This window comes from Oncorhynchus nerka, linkage group LG10 (genome assembly GCF_034236695.1).
Source record: "Oncorhynchus nerka isolate Pitt River linkage group LG10, Oner_Uvic_2.0, whole genome shotgun sequence".
Classification (NCBI taxonomy): Eukaryota; Metazoa; Chordata; class Actinopteri; order Salmoniformes; family Salmonidae; genus Oncorhynchus; species Oncorhynchus nerka.
In genome coordinates this window covers 93,075,377-93,098,807 of record NC_088405.1, presented here as the reverse complement: position 1 = coordinate 93,098,807, position 23,431 = coordinate 93,075,377, and the positions used below count along the sequence as shown (strand labels likewise).

The following is a 23,431-nucleotide window of genomic DNA, read 5'->3' as shown; positions in this document are numbered from 1 at the left end:
CATGACACAAGTAATTTTTCCAACAATTGTTTACAGACAGATTATTTCACTGTCTCACAATTCCAGTGGGTCAGAAGTTTACATACACTAAGTGCCTTTAGTTGACTGTGCCTTTAGTTGACTGTGCCTTTATGTGAAAATGTACAAATTGGGCCCAAGTAGCCATTTTACCTCCCCGGTGTCATGTGACTCGTTAGTGTTACAAGGTCTCAGGTGTGAATGGGGAGCAGGTGTGTTAAATTTGGTGTCATCGCTCTCACGCTCCTTCATACTGACTGGTCACTGGAAGTTCCACATGGCACCTCATGGCACCTCATGGCAAAGAACTCTCTGAGGATCTGAAAAAAATAACTGTTGCTCTACATAAAGATGGTCTGGGCTATAAGAAGATTGCCAAGACCCTGAAACTGAGCTGCAGCACGATAGACCAAGACCATACAGCGGTTTAACTAGACAGGTTCCACTCAGAACAGGCCTCGCCATGGTCGACCAAAGAAGTTGAGTGCACGTGCTCAGCGTCATATCCAGAGGTTGTCTTTGGGAAATAGACGCATGATTGCTCAGAGGTTGAAGGGGTGGGGGGTCAGCCTGCCAGTGCTCAGACCATACGCCGTACACTGCATCAAATTGGTCTGCATGGCTGTCGTCCCAGAAGGAAGACTCTTCTAAAGATGATGCACAAGAAAGCCCGCAAACAGATTGCTGAATACAAGCAGACTAAGGACATGGATTACTGGAACCATGTCCTGTGGTCTGATGAGACCAAGATAAACTTATTTGGTTCAGATGGTGTCAAGCATGTGTGACGGCAACCAGGTGAGGAGTACAAAGACAAGTGTGTCTTGCCTACAGTCAAGCATGGTGGTGGGAGTGTCATGGTCTGGGGCTGCATGAGTGCTGCTGGCACTGGGGAGCTACAGTTCATTGAGGGAACCATGAATGCCAACATGTACTGTGACATACTGAAGCAGAGCATGATCCCCTCCCTTCGGAGACTGGGCCGCAGGGCAGTATTCCAACATGATAACGACCCCAAACACACCTCCAAGACGACCACTGCCTTGCTGAAGAAGCTGAGGGTAAAGGTGATGGACTGGCCAAGCATGTCTCCAGACCTAAACCCTATTGAGCATCTCTGGGGCATCCTCAAACGGAAGGTGGAGGAGTGCAAGGTCTCTAACATCCACCAGCTCCGTGATGTCATCATGGAGGAGTGGAAGAGGACTCCAGTGGCAACCTGTGAAGCTCTGGTGAACTCCATGCCCAAGAGGGTTAAGGCTGTGCTGGAAAATGATGGTGGCCACACAAAATATTGACACTTTGGGCCGAATTTGGAAATTTTCATTTAGGGGTGTACTCACTTTTGCTGCCAGCGGTTTAAACATTAATGGCTGTGTGTTGAGTTGTTTTGAGGGGACAGCAAATGTACACTGTTATACAAGCTGTACACTCACTACTTTACATTGTAGCAAAGTGCCATTTCTTCAGTGTTGTCACATGAAAAGATATACTCAAATATTTACAGAAATGTGAGGGGTGCCCTCACTTTTGTGATATACTGTATATACAAATGTGTGTACACCCCTTCGAATTAGTGGATTCGGCGATTTCAGCCACACCCGTTGCTGACAGGTCTATACAATTGAGCACACAGCCATGCAATCTCCATAGACAAACATCGACAGTAGAATGGCCTTACTGAAGAGCTCGGGAACTTTCAAGATGGCGCTGTCATAGGATGCCACCTTTCCAACAAGTCAGTTCATCACTTTTCTGCCCAGCTAGAGCTGCCCAGGTCAACTCTAAGTGCTGATATTGTGAAGTGGAAATGTCTAGGAGCAATAACAGTTACCACCAAGAAGTGGTAGGCCACACAAGCTCACAGAACGGGACAGCCAAGTGCTGAAGCACGTAACGTGTAAAAATCGTCTATCCTCGTTTGCAACACTCACTACAGAGTTCCAAATGCCCCTGGAAGCAAAGGCAGCACCTTGGGAGCTTCAGGAACTGGGTTTCCATGGTCTAAGATCACCATGCGCAATAGCAAGCATCGGCTGGAGTGGTGTAAAGCTCGCCGCCATTGGACTCTGTGCTGTGGAAATGCATTCTCTGGAGTGATGAATCACTCTTCACCATCTGCAGTTCGACGGACAAATCTGGGTTTGGTGGATTCCAGGAGAACGCTACCTGCCCCAATGCATAGTGGCAAATGTAAGGTTTGGTGTAGGAGGAATAATGGTCTGGGGCTGTTTTTCATGGTTTGGTCTAGTCCCCAGTGAAGGGAAATCTTAATGCTACAGCATACAATGACATTCTAGACAATTCTGTGCTTGCAACTTTGTGGCAACAGTTTGGGAAAGGCCCTTTCCTGTTTCAGCATGACAATGCCCCCTGTGCACAAAGCGAGGTCCGTACAGAAATGGTTTGTCGAGATCGGTGTAGAAGAACATGACTGGCCTGCACAGAGCCCTGACCTCAACCTCATCTAACACCTTTGGGATGAATTGGGAAACCTGACTGCGTGCCAGGCCTAATCGCCCAACATCAGTGCTTGACGTCACTAATGCTTTTGTGGCTGAATGGAAGCAATACTTTTGGTCATGTGATGTATGTTTCCACAAAACAGATGAAAACATCTGCGTGATGACGTAGTGCACACAAAACATACTTTTTCCATTTAAGTTTTCAAGGACTGAATAAAAATCTAAAAGGTCAATGTGTTTGCATCACATTATCAACTCTACCAATAGTTTTGTCACAAAAAAAAACTTTAAATATCTAAATGTGCCTCCTCTGGTCTTGACACCTGCACTCTAGCCAACAGCTCACAGATACAGTGAGGGTAGTCTGTGAGGGTAGTCTGTGAGGGTAGGCTGTGAGGGTAGACTGTGAGGGTAGGCTCTGTGGGTTGTCCGGTCTACATGAGGAGATAATTTGTATTTTTCAAACGGCAGTCAAGCATCGATCATCATCTCACCAGAAAAAGACCCTCAATATTTATTGCATCAAGCTCATCTCTGTGCACTTTCACCACGATGTGAAGCTCATCATCATTTATTTAATCTGGAGCCGAATAAACTGCATGGTTTTCTAAGTCATAGTGAGAGGACCATACATCATACACCATACACCCTACATCATACACCCTACATCATACACCATACACCCTACATCATACACCATACACCCTACATCATACACCCTACATCATACACCATACACCCTACATCATACACCATACACCCTACATCATACACCATACACCCTACATCATACACCATACACCCTACATCATACACCCTACATCATACACCCTACATCATACACCATACCTCATACCTCATACACCCTACATCATACACCCTACATCATACACCATACACCATACATCATACACCCTACATCATACATCATACACCCTACATCATACACCATACACCCTACATCATACACCATACACCATACACCCTACACCCTACATCATACACCATACACCCTACATCATACATCATACACCATACACCCTACATCATACACCATACACCATACATCATACACCCTACATCATACACCATACACCCTACATCAAACACCATACACGATACACCATACACCCTACATCATACACCATACACCCTACATCATACACCATACACCATACACCCTACATCATACACCATACACCCTACATCATACACCATACACCCTACATCATACACCATACACCATACACCCTACACCCTACATCATACATCATACACCATACACCCTACACCCTACATCATACACCATACATCGCTTGACTTAGATATGATGATTATTATATCAAGAACATAATGGGTTCTTGATATAATAATCATCATATCTAAGTCAAGCGATGTATGGTGTATGGTGTATGATGTATGGTGTATGGTGTATGGTGTTTGATGTAGGGTGTATGATGTAGGGTGTATGGTTCCATCGCTATTTCCCCGCATATTATATTTAACCCACAATAAAAAAATATCCCACCATGTGGAACAAGCAAATGTGTCTGTCGAGATCTAGAAAAGCACACTGAAATGTCCTGTTTCCATCACAGCTTTTAATCAATACAATAGGACTTTACTTGCATAAAAAGTGCGGATGGAAACGTGGTTAGTGGTTAGAGGAGCAGTTGTCCGCCTGCCATCAATACCTGTGAAGAGGAAAGACAATGAGAGATAGAAGGAGAGAGGGTGATCGCTGGCACGCCACACATCATGGAAACCACGCTTTTAAATCCATTTCCTCTGCGGAACCACGACAACCACCCACGACTCCTATATAATTCTAAAGGATGCATGCTATTTATATTGGGGATTTGAAAAGATTGAGGAAACAAGTTATTTGCAGGAATGTGGCGATGCCGGAAACGAGTGTGTGTGTGTGTGAATCACTTCAGAAATTAACCCTTAATGGTGTGTCAACAGAGTCTCCTAACCCAGGGGGAACGCTCCTCTCCAGTCTGTCCTAATTGAACCCCTGGTGAAGAGATTGTGATGCCCACTGAGTTGATGATTTTTGCTATACTGCTGAGTGAAAGTGCAAGGTGTCAAAATGTCAGTATCCATCCTTGTGACAAATGTGACACAGTGGAGGGAGGTAACAGCCAACACACGAGGTGCCTCATCACATCAACCCGGGGGGAAAGCCCCCTCCCGTGACCCAAGGTCTCTCTTGACAACTCCAGTTCTCTCCTCAGAAAGAAACAATCTATCAATAAGACCACCCCTGTCATTGTTGTCAAACGAAGGTTAAATGGAATAATGACTCCAGAAGTGATCATGAGTAGAATATCTAAAGGGTATGTGTAAATGGCTGTTCTCTACAGGGTATGTGTAAATGTCTGTTCTCTAAAGGCTGATACAATGCCTGTTCTCTAAAGGCTGATACAATGTCTGTTCTCTAAAGGGTATGTGTAAATGCCTGTTCTCTAAAGGGTATGTGTAAATGCCTGTTCTCTAAAGGGTATGTGTACATGTCTGTTCTCTAAAGGCTGATACAATGTCTGTTCTCTAAAGGCTGATTCAATTGCTTTTCTCTACAGGCTGATCCAATGGCTGTGATTGTAAGGGCATCATCATCATGTAATGGATGACTTGAATTCCAGCTAGACATCAGTGAGGATGACACTTTTCCGTGTGCTGCTGTAACCGTCGGCCCGCCCAAGGCTGTGATCCACTAACTGGGTTGATTAGGATGTCCTGCTCTCACTAATTAAACATTAACGACATGAGAGGAGTTGGGTTCCAACTGGCTGGATGGATGGATGCATATTCATTAAAATGATGAAGGTGACCCATTCAGATCCACATGCTGACCTCTGGGACTGTATTGGCTGCTGGAACCACTGGGAAGAGTGCTTCATGCTTGTTTGGGATTTGAGGTTGTAGTGAAGAAACCTTCTTGATGACAGGCTTTGACACAACGCTATCAATTAATCCATCAACAAATCAATCAATCAATATACATGATTACGTAGAAAAACTGTCACCTCCCACTCTCATTTTTGTCTTCTCTTTTATTTTCTCAGCATGAGGTTTGTCATGGCAACCTGGTCTCAAGGCAATTCGTAGGATTTGGTATGTACATATTCCTCCATTCAGTATGATATTTTCTTTGGGACTGGGGGGCAGTATTGAGTAGCTTGTATGAATAAGGTGCCCAGAGTAAACTGCCTGCTACTCAGTCCCAGTTGCTAATATATGCATATCATTAGTAGATTTGGATAGAAAACACTCAGAAGTTTCTAAAACTGTTTGAATGATGTCTGTGAGTATAACAGAACTCATATGGCAGACAAAAACCTGAGACAAAAATCCAACCAGTAAGTGGGAAATCTGAGGTTTGTAGTTTTTCAACTCATGCCCTATCGAAGATACAGTGGGGTATTGGTCATATTGCACTTCCTAAGGCTTCCACTAGATGTCAACAGTCTTCAGAACCTTGTTTGAGGCTTCTACTGTAAAGGAGGGGCTCATAAGGGCTCTCTGAGTCAGTGCTCTGGCAGAGTGCCACAAGCTCGTGACGCTCGTTCACGTGAGAGTTAGCTCGCGTTCCATTACTTTTCTACAGACAAAGGAATTCTCCGGTTGGAACATTACTGAAGATTTATGTTAAAAACATCCTAAAGATTGATTCTATACATCGTTTGACATGTTTCTACAGACTGCAACGGAACTTTTTGACATTTTGTCTGCTCCTAGTGAACGTGCTTCGTGAGTTTGGATTTGTTTACAAAACAAAAGTAGCAATTTGGACATAAATGATGGACATTATCGAACAAAACAAACATTTATTGTGGAACTGCGATTCCTGAGAGTGGATTCTGATGAAGATCATCAATGGCTTGTTTGGTCTCTGAGCACCATACTCAGATTATTGCACGGTTTGTTTTTTCCGTAAAGCTTTTTGGAAATCTGACACAGTGGTTGCATTAAGGAGAAGTGTATCTAAAGTTCCATGTATAACACTTGTATTTTCATTAACATTTATGATGAGAATTTCTGTAAATTGATGTGGCTCTCTGCAAAATCACCGGATGTTGTTGTACAATATCATACGAATGAGAGGACGTATAGTATCATACGTCTTACCGCGTCATACAATATCCAACGAAATAGAGGACGTATAGTATCAGACGTCTTACCGGGTCATACAATATCCAACGAAATAGAGGACATTTAGTATCATACCTCTTACCCGGTCGTACAATATCATATGAATTTCAGGACATATAGTATTATACGTATTTCTCTGAGACCAGGATGTTTGTTGTGTTGTAACAGCAAAGGAGAGTTAGGGGGATAATTTACACTGGTGGTTAGGAGAACTAACGGCAAATGTTAGGATAATTTACATAGCAGGTTAGGTGAAATGGGTTAAGGTTGGAATTAGGGTTAATGGAAGGGTTAGCCAAAATTCTACAGTTGTCCAGGCAACCTTTGAAATGCTAGACAGTCACACTATCTACATACACATCCTCCCGACCAACCTCCCTACTGTCATTTCTGTCTAAAATAAGTAGACCATTAGTACATATCATACGTCTTGGAGGTGCTCAGAAATATGTATAGGCTCCTTTCTGTGTTTGCAAACATTGCGGCACGAGGACGATGTGCGCAAATTTGTTTGCAAAACACGGGGGAGTTCTCATAGACCACCAGCCGAAAAAGCCTCAATTTACATGTTGCTTATGAGTGCACTTCACACTAGCTTTTGATTTTAAGGCTTGTATGAATGTGCTACTTAATATAATGTTTGTGTCAACATCACAAATCAACTACGTTATACTTTAAAAACACTTCACCAGTAAAAGGGCTCTTTGGCTTTTCTTCCAGCCTACCGTAGGTTAATGGATGTTAGCATTTTAGCTAACAACTGCTGCATCCAAAATAGGTATTTTGCAAAGATCACAAACCAAATGTAATCTTAGCGATTGTTCAAGCAATAATAAAAAACAACATTGTAAGAGAATCCCAACAAGTTGTTTTGTTTAGAAGTAAGAAATGGTTATTTATTTAACCAGGCAAATCTTCTTCTGGATCGGTGTCCCTTCCATGGGACAGTTCAGCTAACGTAGGCTAATGCGATTAGCATTAGGTTGTAAGTAACAAGACCATTTCCCAGGACATAGACATACTGTATCTGATATTGGCAGAAAGCTTAAATTCTTGTTAATTTAACTGCACTCTCCAATTTACAGTAGCGAAATAATACCATGCTATTGTTTGAGGAGAGTGCACAATTTTGAACACGAAAAGTTATTAATGAACAAATTAGACACATTTGGGCAGTCTTTTTATTTTATTTATTTATTTCACCTTTATTTAACCAGGTAGGCAAGTTGAGAACATGTTCTCATTTACAATTGCGACCTGGCCAAGATAAAGCAAAGCAGTTCGACACATATAACGACACAGAGTTACACATGGAGTAAAACAAACATACAGTCAATAATACAGTATAAACAAGTCTATATACGATGTGAGCAAATGAGGTGAGATAAGGGAGGTAAAGGCAAAAAAAGGCCATAGTGGCAAAGTAAATACAATATAGCAAGTAAAACACTGGAATGGTAGATTTGCAGTGGAAGAATGTGCAAAGTAGAAATAAAAATAATGGGGTGCAAAGGAGCAAAATAAATAAATAAAATAAATACAGTAGGGAAAGAGGTAGTTGTTTGGGCTAAATTATAGGTGGGCTATGTACAGGTGCAGTAATCTGTGAGCTGCTCTGACAGTTGGTGCTTAAAGCTAGTGAATTGTCTTGATACAACATTTTGAACAGATATGCAATGGTTAATTGGATCAAGGATTGAGCTAGGGTCTGTGGTGACGCCTCTAGCACTGAGACACAGTGCCTTAGACCGCTGCGCCACTCGGGAGTATTAAATCTAGGTTATGTTGAATGGGCACAGATGGCGATGGCTTTCTTTCTGCATCCATGTGTGATGTCAGTGTGTCATGTACAGAAAAGGGGCCTATACTATCCAGACTTAATTTTGTATTGGAGATGTTTAATATGTGTCTGGAAGGAGAGTTTACAGTCTAGCCAGACACCTAGGTATTTGTAGTTGTCCACATATTCTAAGTCAGAACCGTCCAGAGTAGTGATGCTAGTCGGGTGGGTGGGTGCGGGCAGCGATCGGTTGAAGAGCATGCATTTAGTTTTATTAGCGTTTAAGAGCAGTTGGAGGCCACAGAAGGAGTGTCGTAACCTAACCTGAACATTTACCTTAACCTGACCATTTACATTAACCTGACCATGTACATTAACCTGACCATTTACATTAACCTGACCATGTACATTAACCTGTGGGTTGGGACTTACGTAAGGTATTAATTTACAGGTCAGCTCAGCGATGTTCTTTGAAAGTACAGAGCTTGTACAGACCGAGATGGACTGGGTAAGAGTATGTTTGAGAGGCCTCTCCTGTCTGTCACCTACTTCATAATATGAAATTACATTTTACTTATAAAATGGTGCTCCCTGTCTCATGTCACCTAAAGTCTTGTAGCTGAGAATGAAGGAATCAAATCCAAGTTAAACCTATACACTTCCCTTCATGTGTTTCTTGTTAATTCGTGATAAGAATATTCTACGAGTCTTTGCTTCTATACCCATAGAATAATAATTCAGGAGTCACAGTAGATAGTAAACCAAATAGATTCATTTGAGAGTGATTGGGGTAAGTTAATTCATATTGGGTTGGGTTTATATCTGTCCCTGGTGGCTTATGAGGCCAATTACCAGAACCCAGTAGCGCCTAACATGGAAATCCTAGAACAAGAGAAAGGGAAGCCAAAATGTTTCTGTAATTTAGAGTGATGCAGAGAAAGGGGAGCCAAAATGTCTCTGTAATTTAGAGTGATGGAGAGAAAGAGGAGCCAAAAGGTCTCTGTAATTTAGAGTGATGTAGAGAAAGGGGAGCCAAAATGTCTCTGTAATGTATAGTGATGCAGAGAAAGGGGAGCCAAAAGGTCTCTGTAATATAGAGTGATGTAGAGAAAGGGGAGCCAAAAGGTCTCTGTAATTTAGAGTGGTGTAGAGAAAGGGGAGCCAAAATGTTAATGTAATATAGAGTGATGTAGAGAAAGGGGAACCAAAAGGTTTCTGTAATGTAGAGTGATGCGGAGAAAGGGGAGCCAAAAGGTCTCTGTAATGTAGAGTGATATAGAGAAAGGGGAACCAAACGGTCTCTGTAATGTAGAGTGTTGCAGAGAAAGGGGAACCAAAAGGTCTCTGTATTGTAGAGTGATGCAGAGAAAGGGGAGCCAAAAGGTCTCTGTAATTTAGAGTGATGTAGAGAAAGGGGAGCCAAAATGTCTCTGTAATTTAGAGTGATGCAGAGAAAGAGGAGCCAAAATGTCTCTGTAATTTAGAGTGATGCAGAGAAAGGGGAGCCAAAATGTCTCTGTAATTTAGAGTGATGCGGCGAAAGGGGAGCCAAAATGTTAATGTAATTCAAATCAAATCAAAATGTTATTAGTCACATGCGCTGAATACAACAAGTGTAGACAAGAACCTTTTTGATTGGCTTATACCTGTTGTTCATGTCCCCTCATTTTTGCCACAGGCTATGAGCCGGCCTGTGACGTTACGGTGAAATACTGACTTACAAGTCCTTAACCAACAGTGCAGTTCAAGAAGAAGAAAATATTTACCAAGTAGAATAAAATAAAAAGTAATAACAAAAAGTAACACAATAAGAATAACAATAACGAGGCTATATACAGGAGGCACCGGTACCGAGTCAGTGTGCTGGGGCACAGGATAGTCGAGGTAATCTGTACATGTAGGTGGGGGCGACGTGACTACATAGGTAACAAACAAACAGCAAGTATCAGCAGTGTACAAGGAGCGGGGGAGGCATTTTTATGAATTGTTCAGCAGTCTAATGGCTTGGGGGTAGAAGCTGTTGAGGAGCCTTTTGGTCCTAGACTTGGTGCTCCGTTACCACTTACCGTGCGGTAGCAGAGAAAACAGTCTATAACTTGGGAGAATGGAGTCTCTGACAATTTTATGGGCTTCCCTCTGACACCGCCTATTATATAGGTCCTGGATGGCAGGAAGCTTGGCCCCAGTGATGTACTGGGCTGTTTGCACTACCCTCTGTAGCACCTTACGGTTAGATGCCGAGCAGTTGCCATACCAGGTGGTGATGCAACCGGTCAGGATGCTCTCAATGGTGCCGCTGTAGAACCTTTTGTTGATACCAAATCTTTTCAGTCTCCTGAGGGGGAAAAGCTGATCCTCAACACGGGGGGGCCCTCAGGGGTGCGTGCTCAGTCCCCTCCTGTACTCCCTGTTCACTCATGACTGCATGGCCAGGTACGACTCCAACACCATTATTAAGTTTGCCGATGACACAACAGTAATAGACCTGATCACCGACAACAATGAGACAGCATATAGGGAGCAGGTCAGAGACCTGGCTGTGTGGGGCCAGGACAACAACCTCTCCCTCAACGTGATCAAGACTAAGGAGATGATTGTGGCCTACAGGAAAAGCAGGACCAAGCACGCCCCCCATTCTCATCGACGTGGCTGTAAGTGGAGCAGGTTGAGAGCTTCAAGTTCCTTGGTGTCCACATCACCAACAAACTCACATGGTCCAAGCACACCAAGACAGTCGTGTAGAGGGCACAACAAAACACCTGTTGTATTCGGTGCATGTGACAAGTAAAATGGGATTTGATTTGAATATTCACAGCTGGGGCAGAGATGGGGTTAACTGGTTTACCAACGTGTATCTCCCAAATAGTAACCTGAGTCTATCTGGTTTCATATATTTCCACCCCCTCTCTAGTCTTTGTCATAAAACACAAGTGTAGTCACTGCAACCCTCAGGCCTGTCGCTGTCTCACTCACAAAACTTGGAGGTAGAACCGCATGGTCACACTCATGGTCAAACACACACACACACAAACACATTTACATTTCTCAGGCAGAGACAGCTTGCTGGATCATTACTGACATGACATGAATCATTGAAAAGGCTCTGCTGTTCCTCCGCCCAGGAGAACATCCTCAATACACCTCTCTCACGGTTACACACACACACACACACACACACACACACACACACACACACACACACACACACACACACACACACACACACACACACACACACACACACACACACACACAGAAAGAGAGAGTTGAATGCCTCAGTAATGCTTGAGTGGTTCCATACATCTCGTCAGATGAGTGCCTCCATACATCTCGTCAGATGAGTGGTTCCATACATCTCGTCAGATGAGTGGTTCCATACATCTCGTCAGATGAGTGGTTCCATACATCTCGTCAGATGAGTGCCTCCATATATCTCGTCAGATGAGTGGTTCCATACATCTCGTCAGATGAGTGCCTCCATACATCTCGTCAGATGAGTGCCTCCATACATCTCGTCAGATGAGTGCCTCCATACATCTCGTCAGATGAGTGCCTCCATACATCTCGTCAGATGAGTGGTTCCATACATCTCGTCAGATGAGTGGTTCCATACATCTCGTCAGATGAGTGGTTCCATACATCTCGTCAGATGTATGGGTTGGGGTAAGGTTTAGGGTTAGGGTTGGGGTAAGGTTTAGGGTTAGGGTTGGGGTTGGGGTAAGGGTTAGGGTTAGGGTTGGGGTTAGGGTTGGGGTACGGGTTAGGGTTGGGGTTGGGGTTAGGGTAAGGGTTGGGGTTGGGGTTAGGGTTAGGGTTAGGGTAAGGGTTGGGGTAAGGGTTAGGGTTGGGGTTAGGGTTGGGGTTGGGGTAAGGATTGGGGTTGGGGTTAGGGTTGGGGTTAGGGTTGGGGTTAGGGTTGGGGTTGGGGTTTGGGTAAGGGTTGGGGTTGGGGTAAGGGTTGGGGTTGGGGTTGGGGTTAGGGTTAGGTTGGGGTTAGGTTAGGGTTAGGGTTGGGGTTAGGGTTGGGGTAAGGGTTGGGGTTAGGGTTGGGGTTGGGGTAAGTGTTAGGGTTGGGGTTGGGGTTAGGGTAAGGGTAAGGGTTGCGGTTGGGGTTGGGGTAAGGGTAAGGGTTGGGGTTGGGTTAGGTTAGGGGTAAGGGTTGGGGTTAGGTAGGGGCAAGGGTTAGGGTTGGGGTAAGGGTTGGGGTTGGGGTTAGGTTACGGTAGGGGTAAGGGTTGGGGTTGGGGTTAGGTTAGGGTAGGGGTAAGGGTTCGGGTTAGGGTTAGGGTTGGGGTAAGGGTTGGGGTTGGGGTTAGGTTAGGGTAGGGGTAAGGGGTTGGGGTTAGGGTTAGGGTTGGGGTTAGGGTTAGGGTTAGGGTTGGGGTAAGGGTAAGGGTAAGGGTAAGGGTGAGGGTTGGGTTTAGGGTAAGGGTTAGGGTAAGGGTTGGGGTTAGGTTAGGGTAGGGGTAAGGGTTGGGGTTAGGGTTAGGGTTGGGGTTAGGGTTGAGGTAAGGGTAAGGGTAAGGGTTGGGGTTGGGGTTAGAGTAAGATCAGGTTTTGGGTAAGGGTTAGAGTTAGAGTTAGGCCAAGGTTTAGGGTAAGGTTAGTGTTGGGGGTTAGGGTTGGGGTAAGGGTTAGAGTTACGGTTAGGCCAAGATTAGGTTCAGGGTAAGGGTTAGTGCTGCTGCTGTAAGTCCCAGTCTAGGGTTATGATCACCTAACCCTAATCCAACACTGCCATAAAGTATAATGTGTTTTAATGCAGTATGTCTCTGTTACAAACACATGATTCTAATGATGTCATGATCCTACTTGCACTCATGAGCTATTTTACAGCACTTGGTATCATTAGTCAGTGGTCTGGTCATGGTCTGGTTCAATTGGATAGACAAAATAATGAGTGCCAAGTTCATCTATCATTTCCTCCCTCTATTCCATATTCGGCTGCTCTAGAGTACATTCCCACCGTGGAGTGACTGACCATTTGAAAAGGGAAACATTTATTGTGACTCAGATTGATTTAAATTGCTTTTCACGCAATCATGAGGAAAATAGACAGGGCGAGTCACTCTGACTCCTGCTGAACACAACACACCAAACATCACACCTCACCCCTCCCCTCACACCGCACCACACCCCTCCCCGCACCACACCACACCCCTCCCCGCACCGCACCACACCACACCCCTCCCCGCACCACACCTCACCCCTCCCCTCACACCACACCCCCCTCCCCGCACCACACCTCACCCCTCCCCCGCACCACACCTCACCCTCCCCGCACCACACCTCACCCCCCCGCACCACACCACACCCTCCCCGCACCACACCTCACCCCTCCCCCGCACCACACTCACCCTCCCCGCACCACACCTCACCCCTCCCCTCACACCACACCTCACCCCTCCCCGCACCACACCTCACCCCTCCCCGCACCACACCTCACCCCTCCCCGCACCACACCTCACCCCTCACACCACACCACACCCCTCCCCGCACCACACCTCACCCCTCCCCGCACCACACCTCACCCCTCCCCGCACCACACCTCACCCCTCCCCTCACACCACACCTCACCCTCCCCGCACCACACCACACCCCCTCCCCGCACCACACCTCACCCCTCCCCTCACCCTCCCCGCACCACACCTCACCCCTCCCCACACCACACCACACCCCTCCCCGCACCACACCTCACCCCTCCCCTCACACCACACCTCACCCCTCCCCGCACCACACCTCACCCCTCCCCGCACCACACCACACCCCTCCCCGCACCACACCTCACCCAAACCCACACACATCAACACACCGCCTTATTACAATAACGACACACTGACTGACTGCCATATGCTGAAGGATCCTTCCATCGCTCCAAACAAACTCTTTCAAAAGGGACACAGCGCCGTTCGGGTGATGAAGAGAGACTTGTAATCGCTTCTCTTGACACTGTGATAGTAGGAGACCGGGTGGGAAGTGAAGTTGTCACTTACCATGGGAGACTTCTCCACTTATCCTATGGTTAGGGAAAAATGGGAATTAAGCCAACTGAAGGGAAGAGACATTGTGTTATGCAGGCATACAGTTCCTCATCCTGACCTTCTTATATGGTATGGAACAGAATGGTAAGGATCATTATGGATCATTGTGGATCAGTATGGTATGGATCATTATGGATTAGTATGGTATGGATCCGTATGGATCAGTATGGATAAGAATGGAATGGATCAGAATGGTATGGATAAGTATGGAATGGATCATTGTGGATCAGTATGGTATGGATCAGTATGGATCAGTATGGTATGGATCCGTATGGATCAGTATGGTACAGATCAGTATTGTATGGATCAGTATGGTATGGATCACTGTGGATCAGTATGGTATTGATCAGTATGGTATGGATCAGTATGGATCAATATCGCATGGATCATTGTGGATCAGTATGGTATGGATCAGTATGGATCAATATCGCATGGATCATTGTGGATCAGTATGGATCAGTATGGTATGGATAAGTATGGATCAGTATGGTATGGATCCGTATGGATCAGTATGGTACAGATCAGTACGGTATGGATCATTGTGGATCCGAATGGTATGGATCATTATGGATTAGTATGGTATGAATAAGTATGGATCAGTATAGTATGGATCATTGTGGATCAGTATGGATCAGTATGGTATGGATCAGTATGGAATGGATCAGAATGGTATGGATAAGTATGGTATGGATCATTGTGGATCATTATGGTATGGATCAGTATGGTATGGATCCGTATGGATCAGTATGGTACAGATCGGTATGGATCAGTATGGTATGAATCACTGTGGATCAGTATATTATGGATCAGTATGGTATGGATCATTGTGGAGCAGTATGGTATGGATCAGTATGGTACAGATCGGTATGGATCAGTATGGTATGAATCACTGTGGATCAGTATGGTATGGATCAGTATGGATCAGTATGGTATGGATCATTGTGGAGCAGTATGGTATGGATCAGTATGGTATGGATCATTGTGGATCAATATTGCATGGATAAGTATGGATCAGAATGCTATGGATCAGTATGGTATGGATCAGTATGGATCAGTATGGTATGGATCATTGTGGATCAGTATGGTATGGACCATTGTGGATCAGTATGGTATGGATCGTCGTGGGTCAGTATTGTATGGATAAGTAAGGATCAGTATGCTACGGATCAGTATGGTATGGATCAGAATTGTATGGATAATTATGGATCAGTATGGTATGGATCATTGTGGCTCAGTATGGTATGGATCATTGTGGATCAGTATGGCATGGGTCATTGTGGATCAGTATGGTATGAATCAGTATGGATCAGTATGGTATTTATCATTGTGGATCAGTATGGTTTGGATCAGTATGTATGGATCATTATGGATCAGAATGGATCAGTGTGGTATGGATCATTGTGGATCAGTATGGTATGAATCATTGTGTGTCAGTATTGTATGGATCAGTATGGTATGAATCATTGTGTGTCAGTATTGTATGGATAAGTATGGATCAGCATGGTATGGATCAGTATGCATCAGCATGGTATGGATCATTGTGGATCAGTATGGTATGGATCCCTGTGGGTCAGTATGGTATGGATCAGTATGGATCAGCATGGTATGGAACAGTATAATATGGATCAGTATGGTATGGGTCAATATGGTATGGATCAGTATAGTATGGATCAGTATGGCATGGATCAGACTGGATCAGTATGTTTTGGATCAGCATGGTATGGATCAGTATGGATCAGTATGGGATAGATTGATTTATTTTATTTCACCTTTATTTAATTAACCAGGTAGGCAAGTTGAGAACAAGTTCTCATTTACAATTGCGACCTGGCCAAGATAAAGCAAAGCAGTTCGACACATACAACAACACATGGAGTAAAACTGTCACGATCGTCGTAAGGAGCGGACCAAAATGCAGCGTAGTATGTGTTCATGATGATTTTTTAATTAAAGAAAGCACTGAACACTGAATACAAACTATACAAAACAATAAACGAATAACAACCGTGAAGCTATAATGAGAACTGTGCTGACACAAGCAACTAACATAGACAATCACCCACAAACAAACAGTGAAACCCAGGCTACCTAAGAATGATTCTCAATCAGAGACAACTAATGACACCTGCCTCTGATTGAGAACCATACTAGGCCGAAACATAGAAATCCCAAAATCATAGAAAAACAAACATAGACTGCCCACCCCAACTCACGCCCTGACCATACTAAATAACCACAAAACAAAGGAAATAAAGGTCAGAACGTGACAAAAACAAACATACAGCCAATAATAATACAGTAGAAAAATAAGTCTATATACAATGTGAGCAAATGAGGTGAGATAAGGGAGGTAAAGGCAAAAAAGGCCATGGTGGAGGAGTAAATACAATATAGCAAGTAAAACACTGGAATGGTTGATTTGCAGTGGAAGAATGAGCATAGTAGAGAGAAATAATGGAGTGCAAAGGAGCAAAATAAATAAATAAATACAGTAGGGGAAGAGGTAGTTGTTTGGGCTAAATTATATATGGGCTATGTACAGGTGCAGTAATCTGTGATCTGCTCTGACAGCTGGTGCTTAAAGCTAGTGAGGGAGATAAGTGTTTCCAGTTTCAGAGATTTTTGTAGTTCGTTCCAGTCATTGATAGCAGAGAACTGGAAGGAGAGGCGGCCAAAGGAAGAACTGGTTTTGGGGGTGACCAGAGAGATATACCTGCTGGAGCGCGTGCTACAGGTGGGTGCTGCTATGGTGACCAGCGAGCTGAGATAAGAGGGGAATTTACCTAGCAGGGTCTTGTAGATGACCTGGAGCCAGTGGGTTTGGCGACGAGTATGAAGCGAGGGCCAGCCAACGAGAGCGTACAGGTCGCAGTGGTGGGTAGTATATGGGGCTTGGGTGACAAAACGGATGGCACTGTGATAGACTGCATCCAATTTGGAGGCTATTTTGTAAATGACATTGCCGAAGTCGAGGATCGGTAGGATGGTCAGTTTTATGAGGGTATGTTTGGCAGCATGAGTGAAGGATGCTTTGTTGCGAAATAGGGAGCCAATTCTAGATTTAACTTTGGATTGGAGATGTTTTATGTGAGTCTGGAAGGAGAGTTTACAGTCTAACCAGACACCTAGGTATTTGTAGTTGTCCACATATTCTAAGTCAGAACCATCCAGAGTAGTGATGCTGGACGGGTGGGCAGTTGCATGCAGCGATCGGTTGAAGAGCATGCATTTAGTTTTACTTGTATTTAAGAGCAGTTGGAGGCCACGGAAGGAGAGTTGTATGGCATTGAAGCTCGTCTGGAGGTTTGTTAACACAGTGTCCAAAGAAAGGACAGAGGTATACAGAATGGTGTTGTCTGCGTAGAGGTGGATCAGAGACTCACCAGCAGCAAGAGCGACATCATTGATGTATACAGAGAAGAGAGTCGGCCCAAGAATTTAACCCTGTGGCACCCCCATAGAGACTGACAGAGGCCCGGACAACAGGCCCTCCGATTTGACACACTGAACTCTATCAGAGAAGTAGTTGGTGAACCAGGCTAGGCAATCATTTGAGAAACCATGGCTATCGAGTCTGCCGATGAGGATGTGGTGATTGACAAAGTCGAAAGCCTTAGCCAGGTCAATGAATACGGCTGCACAGTATTGTGTCTTATCGGTGGTGGTTAAGATATCGTTTAGGACCTTGAGAGTGGCTGAGGTGCACCCATGACCAGCTCTGAAACCAGATTGCATAGCGGAGAAGGTGCGGTGGGATTCAAAATGGTTGGTAATCTGTTTGTTGACATGGCTTTTGAAGACCTTTGAAAGACAGGGTAGGATAGATATAGGTCTGTAGCAGTTTGGGTCAAGTTTGGGTCCTTTGAAGAGGGGGATGACCGCAGCTGCTTTCCAATCTTTGGGAATCTCAGAAAGAGAGGTTGAACAGGCTAGTAATAGGGGTTGCAACAATTTCGGCAGATAATTTTAGAAAGAAAGGGTCCAGCTTGTCTAGCCCGGCTGATTTGTAGGGGTCCAGATTTTGCGGCTCTTTTAGGACATCAGCTGACTGGATTTGGGAGAAGGAGAAATGGGGAAGGCTTGGTCGAGTTGCTGTGCAGTGCTGTTGACCGGGGTAGGGGTAGCCAGGTGGAAAGCATGGCCAGCCGTAGAAAAATGCTTATTGAAATTCTCAATTATAGTGGATTTATCGGTGATCAGTATGTTATGGATGTTATGGATCAGAATGGTATGGATCAGTATGGCATGGATCAGTATGGCATGGATCAGTATGGAATGGATCATTATGGTATGGATCAGTATGGTATGGATCAGTATGGTATGGTTCAGTATGTTATGGATCAGTATGGTATGGATCATTGTGGATCAGTACGGTATGGATCAGTATTGTATGGATCATGGTGGATCAGTATGGTATGGATCAGTATGGTATGGATCATTGTGGATCAGTACGGTATGGATCAGTATTGTATGGATCATGGTGGATCAGTATGGTATGGATCATGGTGGATCAGTATGGTATGGATCATTGTGGATCAGTATGGTATGGATCGTTGTGGATCAGTATGGTATGGATCATTGTGGATCAGTATGGTATGAATCAGTATGGATCAGTATGGTATGGATCAGTATGGTACAGATCAGTATGGTATGGATCAGTATGGTATGGATCATTGTGGATCAGTATGGTATGGATCATTGTGGATCAGTATGGTATGAATCAGTATGGATCAGTATGGTATGGATCATTGTGGATCAGTACGGTATGGATCAGTATTGTATGGATCATGGTGGATCAGTATGGTATGAATCAGTATGGATCAGTATGGTATGGATCAGTATGGCATGGATCAGTATGGAATGGATCATTATGGTATGGATCAGTATGGTATGGATCAGTATGGTATGGTTCAGTATGTTATGGATCAGTATGGTATGGATCATTGTGGATCAGTACGGTATGGATCAGTATTGTATGGATCATGGTGGATCAGTATGGTATGGATCAGTATGGTATGGATCATTGTGGATCAGTACGGTATGGATCAGTATTGTATGGATCATGGTGGATCAGTATGGTATGGATCATGGTGGATCAGTATGGTATGGATCATTGTGGATCAGTATGGTATGGATCGTTGTGGATCAGTATGGTATGGATCATTGTGGATCAGTATGGTATGAATCAGTATGGATCAGTATGGTATGGATCAGTATGGTACAGATCAGCTACAAAAACAGTATTTTTTTATTAGTCTTTTATTAGTCTTCACAGAAAAACTGAATCGCAAAAGTAATCATATGCTTTTCTGTTAATAATTACGCCAAAGTCAAAAGAAGACTCTGACTCCTAATCTATCTGCTGAAAGAACAAACCCAGAGTGGATGATATTGATAAAGTGGCGAATCATTTAGCTTACAGTTGTTCTGAGAGCCTGTTTCAGCCAAACCCACCCAATTACTACGTGAGAAATAGAATGAGAAATTCAAGATTCTGATCATTTTACCCTCTATTAGGCTTTTACTGAAGAGACGATAATACTGCGATTTGTATATTGACTCGTACAAGTTGCTAATTGACATTGAAGTAAACACATACACATACAGTACTGTTCAAAAGTTTGGGTTCACTTAGAAATGTCTGTGTTTTCGAAAGAAAAGCAATTTTTTTGTCCATTAAAATAACATCAAATTGATCAGAAATACTATGTAGACATTGTTAATGTTGTAAATGACTTGTTGCTGGAAATGGCAGATTTTTATGGAATATCTACATAGGCCCATTATCAGCAGGCCCACACTCCTGTGTTCTAATGGCATGTTGTGTTAGCTAATCCAAGTTGATCATTTTAAAAGGCTAATTGATCATTAGAAAACCCAATTGCAATTATGTTAGCACAGCTGAAAACTATTGTACTGATAAAAGAAGCAATTATACTGGCCTTCTTTAGACTAGTTGGGTATCTGGAGCATCAGCATTTATGGGTTCGATTACAGGCTCAAAATGGCCAGAAACAAATAACTTTCTTCTGAAACTCATCAGTCTATTCTTGTTCTGAGAAATGAAGGCTATTCGATGCGAGAAATTGCCAAGTGTGACGACCCTCCCACTCTGTCTGCCGTATTCTGTCTTTGTTCTTGTTTCCTTATTAGGATGCCGGTGGGCGGAGTTGAGAGGGTCGTCAGCTACATGGGAAACACCTGGGCCAGGTGTCTCCCAGGATAAATAGACCTCTTCCACATTCATGGAGGAGACTCTCTCCATGCAGACACCTTTTGTAGATTGTGTTGTGGTTCTTGGTGGCCTTTTGTTTGTTTGCTTTGGCACCTTTCAACACCCTGCATTATCACATTCATGCATGCAAAACACTCACTTACACTACTGATTACTGATTACACACACCATTGTATATTATACTTAGTTGTTTTAGTTAATAAATATATATTTTGCTACTCCTTATCTCCACGTTGTCTCCCTTTGTTACGGGCTTTGAGCCGGTTCGTGACAAGTGGGGGCTCATCCGGGATCTTTGAACTACTGGTTTGGGAGACCGTGGAGGTACGTGTTTGCATATTGTGGTTGAGTTTGATAGGCCCAGTATTGGTTGCCTTTGTTGTTTGGTTTGTGTGCTGCGTTGGAGAGAGATAATGGTTAGTTTCCAGGCCCTGCCTAGCCTGTAAACTCTTGTTCTACTTTCTGTTGGGAAGTCAGTCTGAGGAGGTGAGTAAATCGGCTGTGTACCTCGGTAGGAGATTGTGTAGGGTAGTGAAACTTGCTACCCGGAGCTATAGCCTTTTTCCCTTGATAGGTTTAGCGACGTGTTTCATTTTTTGGAATATGTTGGGCATGGTTAATGTTTGTTATTTTTGTGTGGTGTCTGTGGACTGAGCAGTTGTCTCGGGGGCACATCCATGGCTTGGTGGAATTTGCCAGCATGCTGGGGAGTTCTATTTCCTTGCCAGCGGGCTACCCACCGCAAATCTGCACGAAGACTAGGGTTGAGTTATTGTAGGTTTTGGGGAAGCTCCGTATCTCATCTCTCTTCTGTGGTACTCAGGGTGATTGTCAATTCTCGGGTTGTGGTCTGGTGTGCTCAGCAGAAGGGAAGAGCGAGAATTTTTTTTTTTGTGATTATGGCGTCTTATGTAGATAAGTTCATTCGCTCTCCATCAGAGGAATTGTTAGATTTAGGTAATAAAGAACAGCTGTTGAAGGTCGCGGAACACTACAAGGTTGAGATTAGTGATAAACGTCTAAATAATTCTATTAGGTTGATATTGAAGGCCAATCTGATGGAGAGTGGTATTCTTGAAGTTACCACTGGGCCAGCCTCTGCTGAGGATTTGTCGTCTCCCCATAACGTTACAATGGACATTCCATCGGTTAGTCCTAGTAGCCTTCTTTTTGAACAGCAGAAAGAACTGCTTTTGTTACAGCTGGAGCATGATCGTGAGAAGAGAGAGCATGATCGGCAGCATGATCGTGAGAAGCTAGAACATGATCGGCAGCATGATCGTGAGAAGCTAGAGCATGATCGTGTAAAATATGAAAAGGAATTGGCATTTAAACAAGAGATGGAGTGTGCTAAAATCAAATTGCAACAAGAACGTATAGAGTTGGTTAGGGAAGGAAAGATCTCAGGGGAGAGTTTGTTTTGGGAAGGTGACCCAGATTTACCTAGGGGTAGTTCCGCTTTTGGTCGTGCCCCAGAGACATTTGATATTGTTGGGAACTTACGGTTATTGCCTCGGTTTAATGAAAGGGACCCCGAGACATTCTTTTCGTTATTTGAGCGGGTTGCTGGCGCTAGGAGTTGGCCTGATTCTGACCGCACTTTAATGTTGCATTGTGTGCTGACTGGTAAAGCGCAGGAAGCATATTCAGCTCTTAGTGTACACGATAGTGCCAGTTATGATAAAGTTAAAACAGCTGTGTTACAGATTTATGAATTGGTCCCTGAGGCTTACCGCCAAGGATTTAGAACTTTAAAAAGGGATGATAACCAAACTCATGTTGAGTTTGCGCGACAGTTGTCTTTACAGTTTAATCGCTGGTGTTCCGCCTCTGCAGTTGTGACTTTCCAAGGGCTGTGTGATCTGATTATGTTAGAGCAATTTAAGGACACAATTCCTGATCGTATTGCCACGTATATTAATGAACAGAAAGTAAAGAATGTTGCTGAAGCTGCAGTTTTGGCAGACGAGTATGTGTTGACTCACAAAAGTGTCTTTGCAGAACCCCGTATTCGGAAAGAGTGGGGGCGTTCGGATAGATTTGGGCTTCGCTCACCGAGATACTTTGGTTCTTGGGCAGAGTTCTATTCAACTAGGGTTGAACCTGACTCCCATGGTAAAGCTGACTTTGGGCAGGAGTGTCACTACTGTCAAGGTTCAGGTCATTGGAAAACGAATGTCCACTTCTCAGGTCAAGGGGTGCTTACGCTAAATCTAAGCCTACTGCGTTAGCTGCACCTGTTCCACATCAGTTCATTCATGACTCATTTCCTCAGGCCCAGGAGAATGTGAAAGTCCATATTGATCCAGACTATTTACCTTTCATTACGGAAGGTTTTGTGTCTATGTTAGGAAGTAAAGACCTTGTGCCAGTGAAGATCCTGAGAGACACAGGTGCCTCTGAATCATTTGTGTTGGAGTCTGTGTTACCCTTTTCTGCTGAGACTGATTCGGGAATAGTGTTCTAATTAGGGGAATAGGTTTGAACACTCTGTCAGTTCCATTGCATAAACTGATGTTGGATTGTGGGCTGGTGAAGGGTGAAGTTGTTGTGGGTGTGCGTCCTTCGTTGCCTATTGAGGGTATCGATGTTATCCTTGGGAATAACTTGGCTGGTGAGCGTGTATGGCCTGTCGTGTTTCCATCTCCAGTGGTTTCCACTAAGCCGTCATTTGTTGGGATTCATGATGAGAGTGTACAGAGTTTCCCAGAGGTGTTCTCTGCGTGTGCAGTGA

The 23,431-nt window shown here is 44.1% G+C and overlaps 1 protein-coding gene across 1 annotated transcript; it reads left to right on the top strand.

Annotated features, from left to right (window-relative positions):
• Positions 1-798: 798 nt before the first annotated feature.
• Positions 799-14,355, top strand: LOC135573732 (uncharacterized). Its single transcript, XM_065023409.1, has 3 exons — positions 799-816; positions 5,555-5,560; positions 13,477-14,355. The coding sequence occupies exons 1-3, from the start codon at positions 799-801 to the stop codon at positions 14,353-14,355; spliced, it is 903 nt and encodes a 300-aa protein (XP_064879481.1).
• The last annotated feature ends 9,076 nt before the right edge of the window (positions 14,356-23,431 follow it).